General features: G+C 37.4%; 1 protein-coding gene across 3 annotated transcripts in view; it reads right to left on the bottom strand.

The window, feature by feature from the left end:
- CORIN (corin, serine peptidase) overlaps positions 1-20,456 on the bottom strand; it is a 114,573-nt gene that overhangs the window by 56,085 nt on the left and 38,032 nt on the right. For all 3 annotated transcript variants that reach the window (XM_085577848.1, XM_085577847.1, XM_021526370.4), the window contains exon 4: positions 16,561-16,771. In XM_085577848.1, coding sequence (XP_085433974.1) covers positions 16,561-16,771 — 211 coding nt within the window. The remainder of the gene's footprint in view (positions 1-16,560; positions 16,772-20,456) is intronic.

Below are 20,456 nucleotides of genomic sequence, written 5' to 3' on the forward strand. Positions count from 1 at the left end.
CAGGACAGACCCACCACTCGCCAAGGCTGAGCCCATCAGTGATGCTGTTGTACTTCTGCAGTATTCAAGGAGGCAGGGAAAAATTGGTGCAAAGGCAACTGCAGCCAGGAGAAAGGAGTGAGAATATGGGAGAGAAGCGCCTCTGTAGATACCAAGGTCAGTGCAGCAGGAGGGGCAGGAGGTGCAGCCCCTGGAGGATCCCACTTTGGTATAGGTGGATGCTCAAAGGAACCTGTGACCCTGGGGACCTCACACTGGAGCAGGTTTGCTGGCAGAAATTGTGACCCTGTGGTGAACCCATGCTGGAATAGCCTGTGCCTGAAGGACTGCACACTGTGGGAGGGACCCACACTGTAGCAGCTCATGAAGAACAGCCCATAGGAAGGACTCACACTGGAGAAGTTCATGGATGACTGTGTCCCACAGGAGAGCCCCATGGCAGAGCAGAGAAAGAGTGTGAGGAGTGCCTCTCCTGAGAAGGAAGGAGTGACAGTGACAATGTGTGATGACATCACACCTGCCATCCCCCTGCACCTCTGAGGGGACATGAGGTAGAGGATTCATGACCAAAGTTAAACGCAGGAAGAAGAGAGGGGTGTGAGGAAGTAGTTTTAGGTTTTGTGGTTTCCTTTCTCATTGACCTGCTCTGATTTGGTTGGCAGTGAATTAAATTACTTTCCCCATGTTGTGTCTGTTTGCCTATGACAGTAGCTGGTGTGTGAGCTCTCCCTGTCCCTATCTCAATCCTGAGACTTGTTCTATTTTGTCTACCCGGTCCAGCTGAGGAGGGGAGTAACAGAGCAGCTTTGGAGAGCACCTGCTGACCAGACAGGGTCAACCTACCACAGACATGCACAGAACAGTAATAATTTGGAAATTACCTGTCTTCTAAAAGACAACTACATGGTTATCTAATAACCAAGCAGAATTTGTAGCCTCTAGAGAAGCTCTGACAAATCAGAAAACATGGGATTATCCAGCAATTACTGCAATTTTGGCCCAGTTTCAATGTTGAGTCATGTGTGCTCCATAAATTAAGTATTTCTGGATAATGATCAAGTTTTGTATGGATTTATTGCTTAATTTGCTGGAGGATGAAAATATGATTAATAGTATTTATCTTGATTACTCTTATTTACAGCTACTCAGAGACCAATCCTTTAAAAAATAAATTGGCAGGTCTATGGCAATCTTACCATAATTGATTTGGCACCAGTGGCAGGAACAGAAGCAGGTTGTAACATATTAGCATGAGATTCTGCTCTTCAGGATATTACTAGAAAAACTCCTGAAATTGGAGTTTGATGAAAGAAAGAAAATATGACATATTTTTATCTCTGTGGTTGGTTTCCCCAGACTCAAACTCCACACTTCAGTAAATTCAGCTGCACAGAAATACCAACATTAAAAAATGTAGGGAATAAAAAAAATAGAAATCTTCTTTATTGTTTATTAAAAAGCATATTCAAGGTAGAGTTAACATTTAAGGGCTTTAAATTTGCGTAAGGCATCTTTGAAGAAGCTATCAGAAGTTCTGTATTAAATACTCATTGAAGCACATATATTCAATACAGTATATACTCTGTTAAGTGATTTTAAGTTTCCTAAGAGGTTAAACACTGCCTAAAGCAGAAGATCTGATTTCCTTGTTCACTTACATGGGAACTCAGATTGCCTGATTATAATCCTACAGGGACCTACTCCCTAGAACTCAGAGATATTTTACAATTTTAGACTAATTTTTTCAGAATTGACTCCTCTTCTTTGCAATCACATTACCATGCACACGAGTCCTCAGCAGACTGTTTCTTAAGTGGTTGTTTTGAGTACTAGAAGTTATCAAAGAAATAGTATTGCAAGAAGCAGTAAGGAGAGGGAAGACCCTCATGGTGACTGTTTTCCACTTACTGCACAATTTACCACATTTTCTAAGGTTAGCTCAAGATTCAAGATAGCTAAAGGTCTGACTCCCAACCTCAGCAGACACTGCGGGCATGTCTTTTCTGGAAGAAGCAGCACTGTATGCATCTTGGTTTCCAAATGCCTGGATCTGGTTCCATGCTACTTGCAGTTTTACTGCTTGTAAGAGCTGTTTTTAGGCTGTAAATAAGAGGTCAAATAACTCATTCAACTGAAGAGTAATGTGACCAAAAAAAAGCACCTTTTTCTCAGATCTGGCTGTTGATTGGGTCCTCCAAAAGGATACAGGCAAAGAAGGAATAAGATGTCACAAGAGGGAGAAGTAGAAATTGCTAAAACTGACAAAAGCATTAAATTAAATAAAATTAACAATTAACCATCCAGCAGAAACTCCCCATGCAACCTGGTAAATACAGTAATATATCTAGTGCTCATTATTATCTGTGGTATTTCTTTATGTCTTCGCAAACAGTATCTCCACTGGTAAAAGTACTGCTACATACATGCCCTGTTGAGAAATTTATTATTGCAGTTTTACAGGTTAAAACAATAGAGGATAAATTATTTGCAAAAAGCTTACAACCAAATTGTTATGCCAGAGCTGAAAATGCAGCACAAAGATCACTGAGAAACACAACTATTGGCTGCATTGCTAAAGGTCACATCTGTGGTTCAATAGACAACCTGACTGCAGGCAGACTGACAAATATTTTCAACTACTGCTGGTTCTTATTACTGTTCTTTCCCCAGGTTCATCCCTTCAGTTGTTTCAGGATAACTTTTTCTGTGGCCACACAAAAAGCTGTATTCAGGTACTGAGACAAGTTAAAAACAACTGTAGGATATTTCTCTGTATCATTCATACACAGGCACACAATGCTAAGAATGGCACTAGATCGCAGACCCGAGGCAAAATACTGGTAATACAATTGTGAGAAATTGCTGGGCAGGGAGGATGAGTACAAGGACAAACTGAAACATCATGAAATTCTGGGAAGAAGAAAACCAAGGTTATTCTTTATTTCTACTGCCCTGAAATCAAACAAGTTGAAGTGATTAGCTCACACACCAGCCTTTGTGTGTCCTAATTGTCTTTAATACTTTCATTACATTCTAACAATAACGATTTTCAGAGAATACAAATGACAGGAAAAGAAGTTTCAACAGCTTCTTTTAGAGAAAACACATACACCCAGGATTACAGTTTGCTAGAGTGACCATTCTTGTGAAATCTTTCTCAGTACCCTCTCACAGTACTCCAATATGGAGAGCAGCAGAGTCACTGACAGAGTTTTATGAAACAAATTCATAAACCTCTCAAAACCTCACTTCTTTATTGATGGATTTTTAAACAAACTGTCTGCTGATGTTTCACAAAATCAAGAAAATTATGTATTTTTATATTTTCTTTGGTTTTATCTGTAACTTTCAAGTTCATTTGAGAGTTTGAATTTCTATTTTGTCTCTAAATAGAGAAATCTGAAATTTGCTTCTTTACATAATGAAATCTGAAAAGAAAGCAAGGTTATTTTAGATTTTTGTAGTAATTTCACTTGACAAAACTGAACACTGAAAGATGGTACCTCAATTCCATGTAATACTTTGTAACACTCAAAGAAAAGTACTACCTCCCACCTAGTTTTTAGCTTAAGTGCATGTAGTGTTTTTTCAAAACAGGTTCCTGTCTACAAGTACAAAGATGCAAAACTACCTGTAAAAGGATAGGACCCACAGTCTGAGAAATATGGAACATCTTAAAGGAGAAAAAAGGCCGCAGAGGTGAATTTGGCAAAAGGCATAACAGCTCAGCTTCCCCGGGGTGGGAGCCTGAGTAACAGGTGCAGCTGTTTAGGGAAGATCAAGGCCTTGTATTAACTGGCTGAACTGCAGGTAAGTGTGCACCCCGCTGCCCTACAGGGACTCATAAGGATTTACAGATAGCGCAGAAAGCCAGTTCTAATACACCCATGAATGCCCCATTTGCTGTCATGAAGCTTGGCAACACAGTAGTACCCTTTCCATGAGACTGAAAAAAGCCTGGGTTATACAATGAGAATGAAAAAGATGGAGATACTCAATGGATTGCCTGCAGCATGGAAGAACTATCTGTTTAAATGCTATGAGAACAGAAAAGTGACAAAAACAAATCTGAATAAAAAGCTGGACTAGAATCTCTTCTGTGGGTCCACAGAGATTTCTTTCACTAAGAATGACAGTTCAAATTAACTACTCCTTAATAGCTGCCATATCTTATGGCAACAGGAAAGAGATGGCTAGAGAGTTATACTTGCAAAATCTTAGAACACATCTGCTGTCCAAGAGTACCATACTTAACAAAGAGCTCACACAGAACTCTGAAAGCTATTCAGATGGGGGAAATATAAATTCCTGATTCCAGTGAAAGTGGAACTGGGAACAAACCCAAATATACCATTAGATTAAAAAGACTCTTCTTATCCATCCAAAAATGAGTAAAGGAAGCAGCAGCTGCTATTGAATTTTACATCTTCTGTATCAACCGCTGTTATTTAACATCTCTTTCAGGCTTAGAAATGCTCTTCAGACAATGTGGCCAAACTGTGTTGATATCCTTAAGGATGGACACATACAGTCTCTACAATGCAAGTTAGAATTTTGAGTCAGTGTAATTATTTATTTTGTAGACAAAACTCAGATAAACTATTTTGACCAAAATAAGAAGTCACATCTGAGTCAGCAGTGTGCTGTGGCAGCCAGGAGAGACAACCCTGTCCTGTGATGCATCAGGCACAGCATCAGATTGTCCCGCTCTGCTCTGCATTGGGACATCCTCACCTCATGTTCTGGGGACAGTTTTGGGTACCACAATGTAGGACAGATATTAAAGAGCATCCAAAGGAGGGCAACAAAGCTGATGAAGGGTCTAGAGGGGAACCCAAAAGAGAAGAAACTGAGGACACTTGGTCTGTTCAGCATGGAGACAAGGAGATGGAGAGGAGGAGACCTCATCACAGTCTGCAACTTCCTCATAAGGGAAAGTGCAGGGGCAGACATTGATCTCTTCAATTTTGTGACCAGTGACAGGACTCAAGGAAACAGCATGAAGTTGAGTCAGGAGAGGTTTAGGTTGGATATCAATAAAAGGTTCTTGCCCCAGAAGGTGTTTGGGCTGGAACAGTGTCCTCAGGGAAGTGGTGACAGCCCCAGCCTGACAGAGTTCAAGAAGCACTTGGCCAATTCTCTCAGGCACACAGCACGACCCTTGGAGATGGTCCTGTGCAAGGCCTGGAGCTGGACCTTGATGATTGCTGTGGGTACTTTCCAACACAGGATATTGTATGATTCTGTGAATCAGCAAGAAACAAATTCAGAAATCCCCTTTGACTCCTCTGTCACTTTCCATGACAGCACAATACATCACAAGTTGAGCTTATAATACTATAACAATCAGAAATTCCTCAAGTATATAGTGTACAGCAGAAGCATAAATATTGCAATGTAGCATTGAAAAGAAAAAATCTATGAAAAATTTTCAGTGTGTTTTGTACAATGACCATAATCAGGTGGGATGATCTGTCCTGACTAAAGCCCTTCCAGATTTCTCTTACTTATCCCATCACTTGATTCAAAGACAACAATGAAAATGGGAGAGAGGCACTAAATTAATTAATTCTAGCTTTAGTTCAGCCATTAATCAGTTTAAATTAGTATTATTAAGAATATTGCTACAACTATTTTTACATTCTTGTACTATCTGCCAAAATGACTCCTGAAGTAAAATTTCTGAAAATTCATGCATATTGTTTATTATGCAAATTATGAACACACTGTTTATTTACTTTACTCTATAGAAATTTCTTTTATAAAACAAAACAAACTCCTAAAATGCCTGAAAATCCAGGTTACAATATCTTTTGTTTCTAGCAAACAAAATTCACACATAGGAAAGAGAAGCTGGCAGAGTGAAACAGAAGTCCTCTGAATCACACACTAGTATTTCAATCACAACATTGCTATAGAAATTCTGGGCTAACTGGAAGTAAATCATACACTGCACAGCTGCTCTGTGTTTGTATCTTCAGATAATAAATACACCCAAAGCAATATTGTACCTAAAGAACTGCCTTCCATTTCCACAGATGACTGTGAGAGAGTTACCCTTAATTTCATGCAGTTTTCCAGAACTCATGTTTCCTGTGCACTTCAGAGCATTGCCAAAAGGAAGACCTCAAGAATCAACCCAAGTTAAAACCTCCCGAGCTGCACCTTATCAGGAATCCTGAAGAATCAGACATACTTCTCACTCACTGACATTCAAGGATCTTCTTTGTCAAGTAGAAAATCATTGTATCACGCTACTTCAATTTCACATAAAAATTGTTTCACAAACAAATCTGGCAGAAGCAGATGTCATCAATTTAAAGAAGTTGTCCTACCCCTCATCAGCCTGCTCCAAAATCTCTCCTCACCTCTCTTCCCTACTTTTTTTGTGCCAGCATGGCACTTCATCTTGTTACACAATGGATAACATCAGTCACTCCTAATTAAATTCAGACCAGTTCCCAAATCCAATCTGTCATGGAGCTGAAAAATACTATTGACAGAACATGGAAAAGACATGGGTGAGATGGGGAATAACAAGCAGGAGAATAGGATAATAGTTATTCTTTCATCACTACTAGCATTTTATATAGCACTATCTATTGTGAAACAGCAGTCTGGAACATGTTCTCCAGAAGGGTTGTGAAACCTCCATCCTTAGAGATCCTCAAAACCCAACTGAGAGCGGCCCTGAGGAGTTTCATTTATCTTTAATGTTCATCCTGATGTGAGCCAGAAGAGTTCCAGAAGTTTCTCTCCTTCCCACCTGCATAACATTGTGATTCATGTTTGACTGCCCTGCTCAGCCTGAGAGCCTGTTGCTTACCACTGGGGTCTCCAGTAGGGCAACAAGAACTTCTGACAGAGGAGACAGACCTGTGAGAGGTTAAATACGTCTCACTAACTGAATCCTCAATATGGTTTGAGTGCAGACGGTTTACAAGCTATTTGTTAATAAGATGGGCACTAAAATAAGTTAAACATGAGCTGAAAAGCATAGGAATTCTTTGAGAATTCTTTCACCACACTTCAATCTGAAACCATTTTGTTTTCTAATTACTGCACAAGAGGGTGTACTCATATCTAGTAGAAGAGTTCTATCTACCAAACTAAGATAAAATGTTACCTCGTCTGTTTCTGGTGAGCCCAGATACACCAGTCAAATAGGAAACAATCAGTGTCAATACTCCCAAAATGTTTATGAAAATACTCCTACCCAACAACTAATGCAATTGATAAAATTAAATAAATTTTATTCTATGAAAAAGGGTGTTTTTCTAAATTACCAAACAAACAATAACAAAAAGACATGCTAATTTTAAGAGTAGTTGTAAAATATTATTTCAGCTACATAAATGATCAGTATTGATTTATAAGAAGTAATATATTACATTATATATAATATAATATATTGTATGTGCAGAAGAATGAGTTATGATCTCTAGTTAACATACCAACTTAGGAAACTATAAACCACAGCTTATAACAGATAATACACATAGAAAATCATTGCAGCAACTGGGCTGAAAGCAATCAATCAACAACATATTCATTAATAAAACAACCAGCCCTCATGGTTTTCCTTTCTGCCTCCCTCCCTTAACTTCACTGCACAGCATTGTGAAACATAATTTCAAGCAGACATTTCCATGCCCAGATTGTTCTCAGAAATGTTTCTTTATCTTATAACCTTTTAACTCTGGTGCATCCATAACTCCCTCCAACACACACTTTGAAATTAGAAGCACTTCATGAAGTTTTGATACTGCCTGCTATGGCAAATGCTGATTTCACATGCATTGGATCACACACATGATTCTGGCCAATGCAGGATGCCATTGCCTATATTTCTACATTGCTTTTCTAACCTTCTATTTTTAAAATTAATTTCTTAGCTAATCCCCTCTTTCTTTACGTTGACTTATTGACAAATTAAACATACCAGTAATTCTAACCAGTTTGTTAGGGCAGGGAAGGGACAGTTCTCTGAATGTGGAAAACAAATCCCTTCCAGCATCCTATCTCTCTGTTCTTTTCCCCTCTATTTTGTCCCTGGTTTGTCCTTCCCAACACTGCGCCTGTGTAAAAGAACTGGCCTCACAGAGTTAATTTCAGGCCCTGTCCCTAGATCCAGTACCACCCCTAGCTATTGGGACCCTTTAGGTCCACCCACAGCAGCTGAGCCATGACAGTTACAGAGAAGCTTTTAGAGACTCCACAATTTTTCAGACGTGTAAGCTAGAAATCGGTGATTTAGTTCCGTAGGCATATCTACAGGTACATAAACTTTATAAAAAGAAGTTTCCCTAAGCAACTCATTTTTTTCTTCTGTTTTTTTTTTGTTTGTTTGTTTGTTTGTTTTTGTTTGGTTGGTTGTTTTTGTTTTGTTTTTTTTTCCCCCCCAGGGCATTATTTAGACATTAAAAAAAAAAAAAAAAAAAAAAGTTAAAAGGTGCTTTTTTCTTTTTTTCCCTCCTCAGAAACTATACATATCTCGAGAAAGGGTTCTCTAAGGTATGTTTTTCAACTTCAAATATTGGCATTTTGGCCCATGCCACTTCATTACCAATGCTCTCCTTAGCATTTCTTGCAAACGCAAATTTTGTATTTGTCACCTTCATAATATCTTGGCTTGGGAGAAAGTAGTAGTGGCTCCTAAGGTGATGAATATGACATCTTGACTTCATGGTGTGAGTTCTGAGGGACAGTGCAAACCATAATCTTCTCATCAGCACATTGTTTTCTGCTGCATGAATAGCACTTAGACAAGATTATTAATATAACTCATAAACTTTGAAACTATTTATGAACAATACAAGCTGTACTGAAAAGAAAGGTGTATCTCTAGAAATGCTATTTTTAGACTGCTGTTTCTTCAAGTTTCTTCATTTATGTCTTGGCAAGATGGTCCACTCCAATACTTTAGAGAAATGTGAGCATTCCCTTCTTTGAAATCAGATATAAACCAGCTGTTTGTTAACTAGAAGTCTCACTCATGTCTCATGAAGAACATGTTATACTTACAGGAGAGCAGAAGTAAAATTTTGTTTTTTTGAAAAATTATCTTTCTTTAGAACAGGAATTGAGGCTTGAGGATTTATTTTCTTGTTGATCCTTTTCCTGTGCAAGTATTTAATCACTCTCTAAATCTGCATATTGTAGATTTTTTTTTGATCTATGTATCTATTTATTACCTATTAATTTTTTCATTGTAAGTCACCCTGATTTTATTCACTATCTCCTTACATTTAGAAATTCATGTCTGTTCAGTACACTTACTGAAACATGTTTTCAATCAGGACTTTGTAATATGACATCTGTTACTACACATAACACTTTCAAAATACACAGGAACTATCTAGTGCTATTTTAGACATATATTAGACAGTTTTGCTAGTTTGAAAACCTACCCAATGCATTACACCTTGCAACCATTTCACTTTCTTGTTGCTGTGAATTAGTTCTACTTCACCTTGAATTAGTGTGCTATCAATATTGATGGTAGACTGGAGCTGACATTGAGTACTTACATTGCATAGGAAAACCTTACAAAATGTTTCTCACAAAATGTTAACTATCTGCAATTAGCAACTCTATCCTCAACAGTTTGCTTATCAAAAAATTACACTATAAAATCATTATTATAACTAGTGGTTAAATTACATCTATTGGAAGGTTACTAACTGCTAGAAAGGACAAAATTAATGAAAATATTTGTTTTGCTGTTCTGGGCTTTTTCAAATAACACAGACTCTGCGTGTTCCTCAGTTCTGCTAACAGTAACACAATTCCCTCAGGAGGACGCTTCAAATTAACAATAACAAGGCATAAAAACAAGAGAACACTATTTATGTGGGCAAGAATTTGCAACATTATCACACTCTCTAATTTTTGTGTTCCTTTTTGACAGGATGCTATGTTTTTCATAGCTGGACCTCCAAGGTTGCACAGCTCAAGTCACAACTGCACTTAAATGAACCATATTAAAAACTGAAGACCAGATATAAAACTGAAGACTGGATTATGACTTAGTTATCTCCAAAGACAGATTTTACAACAGTGTGGGTTTTTGTCACACAATCAGTCTGCTGGATTCTGAAAGGCTGCAAGCCAAGTCATGGCAACATTTAAAACAAAACACATGTGATTTTAGACATTCTATGTATAAATCACTTCACCTACTGAACATTACCTCTGCTTTATTTTGAATTGTAGATTCTAAACTTCTGTATCTCCTTGGAAAACAACTATTGCCAGAACTACATCTGGAATAGTCTTTGTGAGTTATGTTAAATTCCTTAGGCTAAAGAGGCACCATCAAAAAGGAAGTGTGTCAGGAGGATAAAGCAATTCCCACAGGATGTGAAAAATAGGACTGCAAACCCAGAAAACAGCTGGCAGCCACTTACAAGCACCTGAAAGAAGCCTCCACTCCACGTGCCTGGTTCATGGCAAGAACTACACTGGATGTAGTTATGAGAAGAACATGAAGAGACAACACCGTGGTAGGAGAAAATTGTCCCACCTTATTCCTTGGAGACCCGGTAAATGATTGTCATCAGTGGAATAGCTTAATGTTTAAAAGTAAATACCACCAATTTCAATGAAAGCATCTCTGAGAGAGGATTCTACATGTCCTTCCAAGAGGGTTTCTCAATATCTTGGCTTCAAAAATTACTCTGAAGCTAACTTCCTAAATGTTTTTCTTAAACTGTAGAATGTCAAAGTTCCCAGTGCAACTATAATTTGACATCTCCACACAGGTGCACTATAAAAAGAGCATAAAAGCTGGGTCACAGACCACCTACAGGATTGTTCACTCACAGGTCCTAGCAACTGCTATTTTGTCTCAGCATATTTACCTGCTTTTGTTGCCAAATCAAGTGGATTAAAACAAAACTGAAGACTGTCAGTGGAGGATTGCCTATACAAACTCATACATATCCATACATTATTTATACACAATTAAACCCGTTATGACTTTGTGTAATAGATATTGACTCAAATGTATGTTGATAGCTTCCTGTTCAAAGCCTTAAAACAAAAACTCTCATTAGCTATGTAAATAAGATCTGTGTGATCAGTCAGCTTTTCTCCTAAACACTTTAAAAGCCTCAATTAACTCTAAAATGCAGAGTTTTAATGTTTTTAATAACATCTTACTATTTTAATAAGTTTAGCTATTGTAATTGTGATAAAATGTAATTAATTTCACTGTCAGCAGGAGAAACAAAGAACATGGATGAGTTTCAAGTGAAGTTCTCAAAAACAGGAAAAAGGAAGTAACCACATCACTGGTCTCATTCATGGATTATACTAAACATGACAGACAGATATCTATTACTCTATAAAGAATGAATTACTCTTTTCCATTTTCTAACAGGACATGAATGAAATTGTTTTGAATGTTGACATCTTTTAATAAAAGACACAACACATTTCTGGATTTGTTTTTTGGACCCCATATTTCATCCTATTTCAGGCTCACAGTGAAAATCATACTATTTAGTTTTTCCTTATTATAAATTACAGAAAAAAAGATTAAGATAATGAACCAGAAAAAAAACACAGAATTGAATTTGCCACTGTGAGTTCTTATCAGCAGCTCTTCAAAGAGTATTTGACTGCACACAAACTATTCATAGCTTCTTAGAACCTATGTAGTATTAATCTAATTTTCATTAGTTACTTTCTCCCATTCCAACCATCCTGACCTATTCTGACTTCTTTGGCTTTCTACAAGTCTTTACCTGGCTACTGCTCTGTGTAGTATAGATACTATAGCACAATGGAATATGTTACATATAGACAGCTACATGAGAAATTCCTTTCTAGGAAAGAGTTAGAAAATCAAAGAAAGTCTTTTCCCTTTAGAATTAATCTAAGGGAGGAAAAAAAAAGGTTGAATTATGGCAGAAAGTTTTGCCATACATTCACTACACATTGGATCACAAGTAAAGTGAATGAGTAAGTGAAATTAATTTTCAGACTTTAATCAAAATGAAAAATAATGTTGTGCCTAAAGACACAGTCTATAAGTGTTACAGAGTAGTTCTCTGCTCTACTGCAAATTTCTTCCTCAGTTTTGTCTTCCTCAGCCATTAATGTGCCAGCATTACCTTCTCTTCCTATCCTTTACTTGTTTTCTTCATGTGGGCTATAAACTTTCAGAGGCAGGAAGATGCCCCTCAGTACATATTTGTACAGCATCCAGCATAAAAACTCATTATTTCAAATACACTCTTTGAGCCCTTCCTGAAGACAAGCCACTTCACAACTCTGTCTTCAAAGATATCTGATATGAGAAAAGCATAGTGAGTAGAATTGTACAGAAATGCAAGGTACATTGGAATTTTAGCTTGGGAGCATATTACACTTTCTAATTTGCATTGCCCTAATACTATTTTCTAGTCTAAATTAATTTTGATTTCCAAAGATAGGAAACTCTGAGTATCTCTCAATGGAAGGCATCTCCTCAACTTTACAATATACTTCTACAAAGAGGGTCAATGTAAATACTCAAGCTATTATTTCTGTTTCAAAGGCAGCATGACAGCATAGGGTATGTAAATCATAAGCTTCACATTTATTCCCAGCATAAAAAGTCAAAATAAGGTATGTACACGGGCCTTCAGGATCTTATATAGCCTGCCTATTTTTCCAAGTCTTTTGATGAAATTTGATTTTTTCATAGAGTGCAAGAAACATTAGAAAGCATCAATGAGTCTGTTCACATTACACAGTAATAGGCTGAGCCACTATGAATTTCTCTCATGATTTTGAGTCTTTAAATTTTATATTAATTTTGGCACTTTTCTTCCTTTTGAAATGTGAAAACATTGCAGAATAACTTTTATTGTCTTCTTGAATTGTAGAATCCAATGCATGCAAGTTGCTATAAATAAATATCCACTACATTGTAGTAACTGACCTTTGGCCCGCTCTTAGTATCTTTCAGTGCAGAGGAAGAACTCACTAGATTAAATTATTAATCATAACCAATAGTTCTGAGGACATATCTCTCTTACAACAAAGTACCAGTGTTGCATGTGGTGGCCAGAGGATACAGACTAGTACTGCCCAAAAGAACAAAGTTACTACTGGGAATGTTTTAGACGTCATTAGCTCAGCACATCTAATTTAAGGTGTTCTTCCACCACTGGTTTTACTTTTCACATTTTCTTAGCAGTGCTGATGGACTGTGGTAGGACAGGGTTTTGTAATGCTGATTTTTTTAAGTCATATTGGAAAGATCTCATCCATCCACTCAAGAAGGAGGAAGTTGCATAACACCTTTATGTAAGCAGTCCCTTACTACAAAAATTATGGGTAAGCATGCAAAAAAGCCTTACTGCACTTCAAATTTCCATTTTCCATTTTCACACAGGCTTTGGTTGTACTTTTAAACTTTTTCTGTTCTGTAAAGTAGTATATAGATACTGTTATGTACTTTATTAAAACAGCAGGGCTAGCTGATTTTATATCCAGTTGCTGAAATTAAATACTGATTTTAAAATTACTATACTTTTACTATCACACATGGTTTCACTGCAGTAAGATACAGAACATTTCTGAAGAGCATCAGTATTGTGGTAGTATTCAGAACTCCCTGTATCTAACTACACAAACATGGAATATGCTCTCTGCCTAGAAAATTAATCTCCTTCAAGTGTTAATGAAAACAATGTCTATAAATACATGAAAAATAAATGGGAAACAGACATAAGTTTAAATATCAGAGAAAAGCTATGTAACGACAGCTCACTGGATGCCAAAGATTAGTGCTTGTAACTTTCCCTCTTGTTCCTTCTTGTAATGCACTGTCAAAATCATTGCTCCCATGGCTGCAAGCTGCCAACAGACTCTCAACAATACCTAAGAATAGACATCTAGGCATCACAGGAGTTTAATCTCTTCCACACTGTGTAAACAACATTTGTCACATTAAGCTTTGCATACATTAGGGACAATTGCTTTGCAAAACAAAGAGAGAACAACAAATGAAAAGTGATGATCAGATATAGAACTGCTGACGTTAGAATGAACCAGCTGTAACTGAGGGGAGGAAATAATGAGGATGGCAGTAACAGCTGCTCACAACATGAGTGGCTGTTTTGTGACACTGTATGTTCTAGACAGCCACAGTCCCCTCAAAAAAGCACTACAGTATATGGAAATATCGGCATTCATTACCACCAGAGGCTTTCCACAGTGACTCTTCTGCTTCAGTATCTTTCTGATAACTGGATTCCCTTATTCAAGAGATCTAACACGGGTTTGTCTCTTTCATTTTTGGTATCTGCACTCCCAATATACAAAGTAACTTCCCCCTACTACGTTATATGTGCTTTTCTCTAGATCTCACTGACAGGAGTTATGGAGGAAAAGCAGGAAAGGGGCTAGGTTGAGAAGGGAAGGGAAGGTGTTAATAACTACTTTTTGCAGATCTGATGCTCCTTGAAATAAATTATTCTTGGCTGTGAAATATGTGTGTTTGTCTGCAATAATTCGATGCTACAAAAAGGACAGTAATCACAAAAATCACTTAGTCGCCTACAGAAAAGAAAAAGGTATTCTTGTTTAAAGAAGAAACTGAAAGTTAAATTAGGACAACTGAGGTTTAGCAAATTAGACTTAACTAACCAGGACACAGTCAATCCACTCTAACTATTCTTCCTGTGACTGCCACTCTGACTGCATTTTTAGTGACATCCATGGAGATATGATTACTAAAACTGAAATCAGAATCTAACATAATCTTACATCATTTGCGGTCTCATGGACCTTCTTCTCCATCACTCTGAAGGGGCAACAATATTTTCCACCAAAAAACAAAAATTAAAATATAAATAGAGGAACCACTGTGACCTCCACGGCATAAAACAGGATATCAAAATCTAATGGCAGCTTTGACATTGTTAATTAATGGGAGAAGGTTGCTGCTATGGAAAGCAGGAGAAACAAAAAGAGAATGGAGGGGGAAGTGGGAAAAGGAAGAGGAAGAGGAAAACTCTAAAGAAAACCCCTGACTCTTGAATCTCAAAGTATTTTGGTTGCCACTGAAAACCAGAGCAAAAACACATCTTCAGGAGAGAAATGGAAAAGTACAAAATTTATCCTTCACCATTTTACTCAATTTTTTAATAGCTTTGCACTTTTGATACACACAACTGACTCTCAATATGTTTGTGAAAATCAAATTCCAAAGAAGGCAAAATAAGCGAAGCAACAGAGAAATGGCCTGCTCTGTTGTTGAACATTTAAATGCATCAATGTATTATCTAAACACACTTTTCTTATTTTGTTCAATAATTTTTATAGAAAACAGTGAGTGTAAGTCTGTTATCAGATTCGTTAAGTAGAACAATTGTAATACTGAACTGGAGCAGAAGTGCTATAACTGATAATGCACTCAATTAAACAGGGTTAACTTAAAATAGCTTTTGGTAGGTTAACAAAGATATGTACACTCTGCATTTTTTTTTAAACCACTCAGCTAGTCTAAAGATCAGTCTCATTCCACTGTTACTACCTGTGCTGCCTTTCCTCCCCACCAATCCTATCTGTGTAATCATCTGTACACCTTATTCTGGGTTAATTTTCTGTCATTTTAGTGAACTTAATTAGACAGTCCAGGAATTATCGTGATGCATGGAAAGTGGCAGCCATATATTGCCTGGAGTGAGACTGTGTCTTTCATTGGCAACTGAATTTTTGACCAGTTCTCATAGAACTTCTTTCATAAGTACCCTATTCCTTCTAAACTTCCTGGTCTTGTTATATTGTTCGAAACACTTATTCAATTGTCATATTCTCTTCCACTAAATTTCACAGTGGAGAAACTGGAAATAAAAAAATGAAAACAAGGAGAAAGAAATCTATTATCTCTCTTTCCCCCTCCAGAAACATCAAAGATTGTGTATATATATTAAAAATATTCCTTTTCCCCTTTTTGTGTCATGTTTTGATTTTAGCTCTGCTAAACTCACTGATCCTATTTCAAATCAAACTCAATTTAAAAGTGCATGCACATTATACTGTTATGAAATTATGTAAATGCAGGAAAAATATATGCTCCTTAAACTTCCAGAATAGTTTATGTCACCCTGAACATATCCTGCCAATTAAATACCAAAAAAATATATTTAAAATATTAACTTTGCTGAAGGAAATGACTGAACAAATTTGAAGTTTAACAAATGGCTACCCCAATCTGTGACAATACTATACATATCCAAGGCATTATTACTATTATAAAACATTCCATTTTGGCACAGCCAGATTGGAGAAATTAGGCAGAAGAACTCTGGACAGACTTCTTTAGGAAAATAAGCCTGACTGCCCCAATATCACAGTTTTAGTTTATACAGTGGCAACATTTTTCTAAAAGATCTCTATTCCAGTTGTCTTATCATGGCAGAAATGCTGTCAATAGCTTTGACAGACAGGAATTTTGCAATGAGGTCACAGGCTTAGTTTGGATCTTCCCTTGTCTGATTAGACAGAGAGTATTTTACCACAATTGGCTCTAGTCAGTGATGGATTTTCATTCTCAAATACCTGTCATCACCATCACCGATGCATTCAGGAAGAGCGAGACTACAGCCAAACAGCATGATGTGTTGATAGCAGTTGAGACGATTGAGGTAACTGAAGAACTTCAGGAATTTTTCCATTTCAGTACTTTTTACAATGGAAAGAACTGAAGTTACAGTGGTGTAGTTATATGGCAGCATTTGGCACTGGCTGTTGGTGATATTTCTGCAGGCACCTGTGAAATCAAAACAGTATATTTAGAACAATAGTATGACTACTGAATAGCATGTACTGAACTGAATAGTCAGTATATATAAAATATAAACAATTCCTTAATGCTATCATAATACTGTCAAAAAATAAGAAAAAAATTAAACCAGAGAAGCTCAGCTTGGAAAACCAAATAAGCTTTTAGCTGTTTTCACAATCCTCTGACTTTGTACAAAACTGGAATAGAAACAAAACCAATTTATTTCTGACACAGCCTGGATACAATAAAACTCAATGGAAGCTTAGAATAGAAGTCACACAGAGAAAAATGGGTTCTTAAGCTGCTCTAGCTTTAGTGTTCCCATAAAGTTTCTCTTTTCACAGCCACTCTGCTTTCACAAGTGGAAATTTCATCAAGATAAATTTCATCAAAATCATTCATGAGATCATAATGTATCTCCTCAGGCAGAACTGCAAGATAGTCCCTGTCATGGCATGTGGCAAGAAGCACTGATATTTCTGGCTGAGATCATGTGCATTGACTGCTTTAGACATTTTAAAATTTACACAGTCCTGACAGATAAGGGTACAGTTTCTTGGGTTTTGCTTCCCCTTACGCAATTTAGCGCCTGTTTTTCTCATCTTTCTCGGAACCAGGTGCAGGCGGCAGAGGGGGTTCGCAGGCTGGGCTGAGGAGAGGCCAGAGCCGCCCCGGGCCGGCAGGGCAGCGCCGCCGGGAGAGCCCCGGGAGGAAAACAAGCGTGAGAGAGAATCCTGCGACACGGAGGTGAGGGAAGGAGGGGGAAAGGCGCTTCAGGCACCTCAGCAGAGATTTCCTCTGCAGCCCGTGGAAGGGACCTGGGATGGAGCGGTTATCCACGCTGCAGCTTGCTGGGGGCTCCCTGCCAGAGCGGGTGGCCATGTCCTGGAGGAACTGCAGCCTCTGAAGGACCAGTGCTCAAGGTTTATCCTGAGGAACTGCAACCCTTCCAGAGGGCCCACACAGGATCTGTTCTGGAAGGACAGCAGACCACACAGAGATCCAGCACTGAAGCAGGGAAAATTGTGAAGAGGAAGAAGCAGCAGAGTGGAACTCTCATGGACTGATCACAACCCCATTCCTCATCCTCCTCTGCCACTCGCAGCAGGGAGGAGGTAGAGGAGTTGGAAATGAAGGAGTGAAGCTGAGCCCGTGAAAGAAGGGCAGGATGAGGGAAAGTATTTTAGTTCTTATATTTTTTTCTCACCATCCAGTTCTGGTTTTAACTGGCAATCTTTCAATTATTTTTTCCTGGATCTGTTTCGCACTTGATAGCAATTGGTAAGTGATCTCTCTGCCTTTCACTCAACCTAAGATATTTTTCATCTTGTTTTCTGCCTCCCACTGTCCTGTGGAGGGGATGGAGTGAGAGAGAAACTAGGTGGATATCTGGCAGCCCATAAAGAGAAATCCACCATGGTCTAATAAAAAATGTCCCTTCTTTCCAAATTCAAGAAGCATGAATATATAATTGACATCAAATTTTAAGACAAAATTGAGAACTGAAACAATTCTACAAAGTTAGTTTCAACTCATGCATTGCTGTACCGTCTCTTTAAATATTTAGCTAGCCTAGATCCCACTTTGCCATGTCAGATTTGGATAATTTTAATGTGCTTCTCACTGCATGGAGATGGCCATGGCAGAGAAGATAAAACTCCATGCCAACCAAGCATAACATAAATAGAGACCTTGGACTCAGAGTCATGTGGAAAAAATTCAGTGATGTGGGGAGAGGAAGCCTGAGAGAAGGGGAAATTATAGGTCACCTTCCTGTATGGAAGGCTAGACAGAAGCAAGGAAAAGACAGGGACACATCAAAGATGCAGTAAGAGATTTAGATCATTTGGATAATTCCCACTACAGGATAAAGTTCTCATGAGTCTCATATTTTATGTATATAAGAGTATAAATCAGAGGAAAACTTTATATGGACAGAAAACCAAATTTAATCTGTTCAAGGAAATAGCTTTAAAAAAACCTAGACTTCAATTTTTTTCAAACCTGATCAGCATCTCTGTATCATTTGTACTGTTTCCTCCAGTCTAAAACTCTCAATCTCTCTAAAAAGCACTCTGTTGGTTAATCTGCAGCTGTTGGTGTCAGGACATATTTTGAGTCATGGTTAAAAGTCAATAAGGAAGCAGCACAGAGTTTAGCCATACTACTCAAAATGTACCAGTCAATATAAGTCACAATTTTCTTCATACATTCACTTTGGATCCAGTCCACTTGGCTTTGTTTTTAAATCAGACTGTTAAAGATCTTTTTTTTAAAATTTCTTTTCCTGCTTTCCTTTAGTATTTCCCCCTCAAGACTCCTAAAAATCTTTATCTTTTAGACATCTGTCCTGAATTTGCCATTGTAAATAATGAGACAATGAAAGCATTTCATTTCTTTGACAATTTCAACTCTTCAGTGCCTGAATGATTCTTCCTATCTATTGGAGACCCCACTCTGCCTCCTCCCCAGAGTCTCTCTTATTCTGAACACAGTGGAAATTACTGTTTATACTACATTATCTCCCGGGTTATTATATTTCCTTTTGTATTCCACCTTTACCTTCTTTTCAATTTCTGTATTGCAATATCAGCTTCATCCTATAATTTCTACAACCTTGTATTGTTAATGCAGCTCTTATTTTCAGATAGACTTTTTACATCCCTATTTTGTATCCTTTCTCCTCTACCCAAGATCTCAAAAAATGATCTAACAATTATGACATATAATGAGTGCGTATTACCTTTCAATCATGAGTGCAATTTACTCTTCAACACATCCCACCTTGCTTGTGATTCTTCATTGTTTTCTGCTATTTGGATTTCATCCAACTTTTCTGCACTTAATGGCATATGGTTTAGGTAAGATCTTTGAAAATTATTTACATAAGAATTTTTAAAATACCTAAAAGGGTGTAAGCTATTCAGATACATATTATTTCAGCCTATTTTAAAATCGATAGTGACTGGGGTGCTTTTTTTAGACTAGTATCTTAGTTCTAAAGAATAATTGCAGTTTTATATCACTTGAGCCTCAGTTCCCATTTTTTTCTCTCATGGAATGCTGAAACACAGAACACAAATACTGCAAATGTATCTTTATCTAAATAACAAATAAAACACTTGTTTTAATCAAACTACCTTGTCATCCTACCAAAATTCAGTCTATCTAAATGAATCACATGTGTTTTACATGCAGTTAAAATTAAAGATGTTAATGAAAGCATTACAAATACAAAGATTTTTCTTTATTTTCCTACATATTTTGGATCACCATTTGAGACTATTTGACACTATTTGAGTCATATCAAGATTTAACATCTTTCCTTGTATATCCAAAATGAGCCATCCACTTCTAAAAGGCATCGATCTCATTAGAAGTGCACTATTTTAGTAAGCATTAGTTGGATGCCTTGAATCAGAGGTGAGAAGTTTGTGAAAAGTTGCAGAACCTCTCCATCAAACCATGGGTAATTAAGGGAATTCTTAAGTCAAGTCAAGTCTTCTATCAAGATCTTGATAGAAGAATCTAGTTAAAACTCATTCTATTCTTGCATGTAGGGATAAAAGTTAGCTATAGACTACATGGAAATTTTTTTCATAATTTTGGAGCACCAGCAGACCCTATTCAAATCATCAGGGGAGGTACATGCCAAATGTACCAATTTTTT

Source organism: Lonchura striata, chromosome 4 (assembly GCF_050655825.1).
Source record: "Lonchura striata isolate lonStrDom1 chromosome 4, ASM5065582v1, whole genome shotgun sequence".
Classification (NCBI taxonomy): domain Eukaryota; kingdom Metazoa; phylum Chordata; class Aves; order Passeriformes; family Estrildidae; genus Lonchura; species Lonchura striata.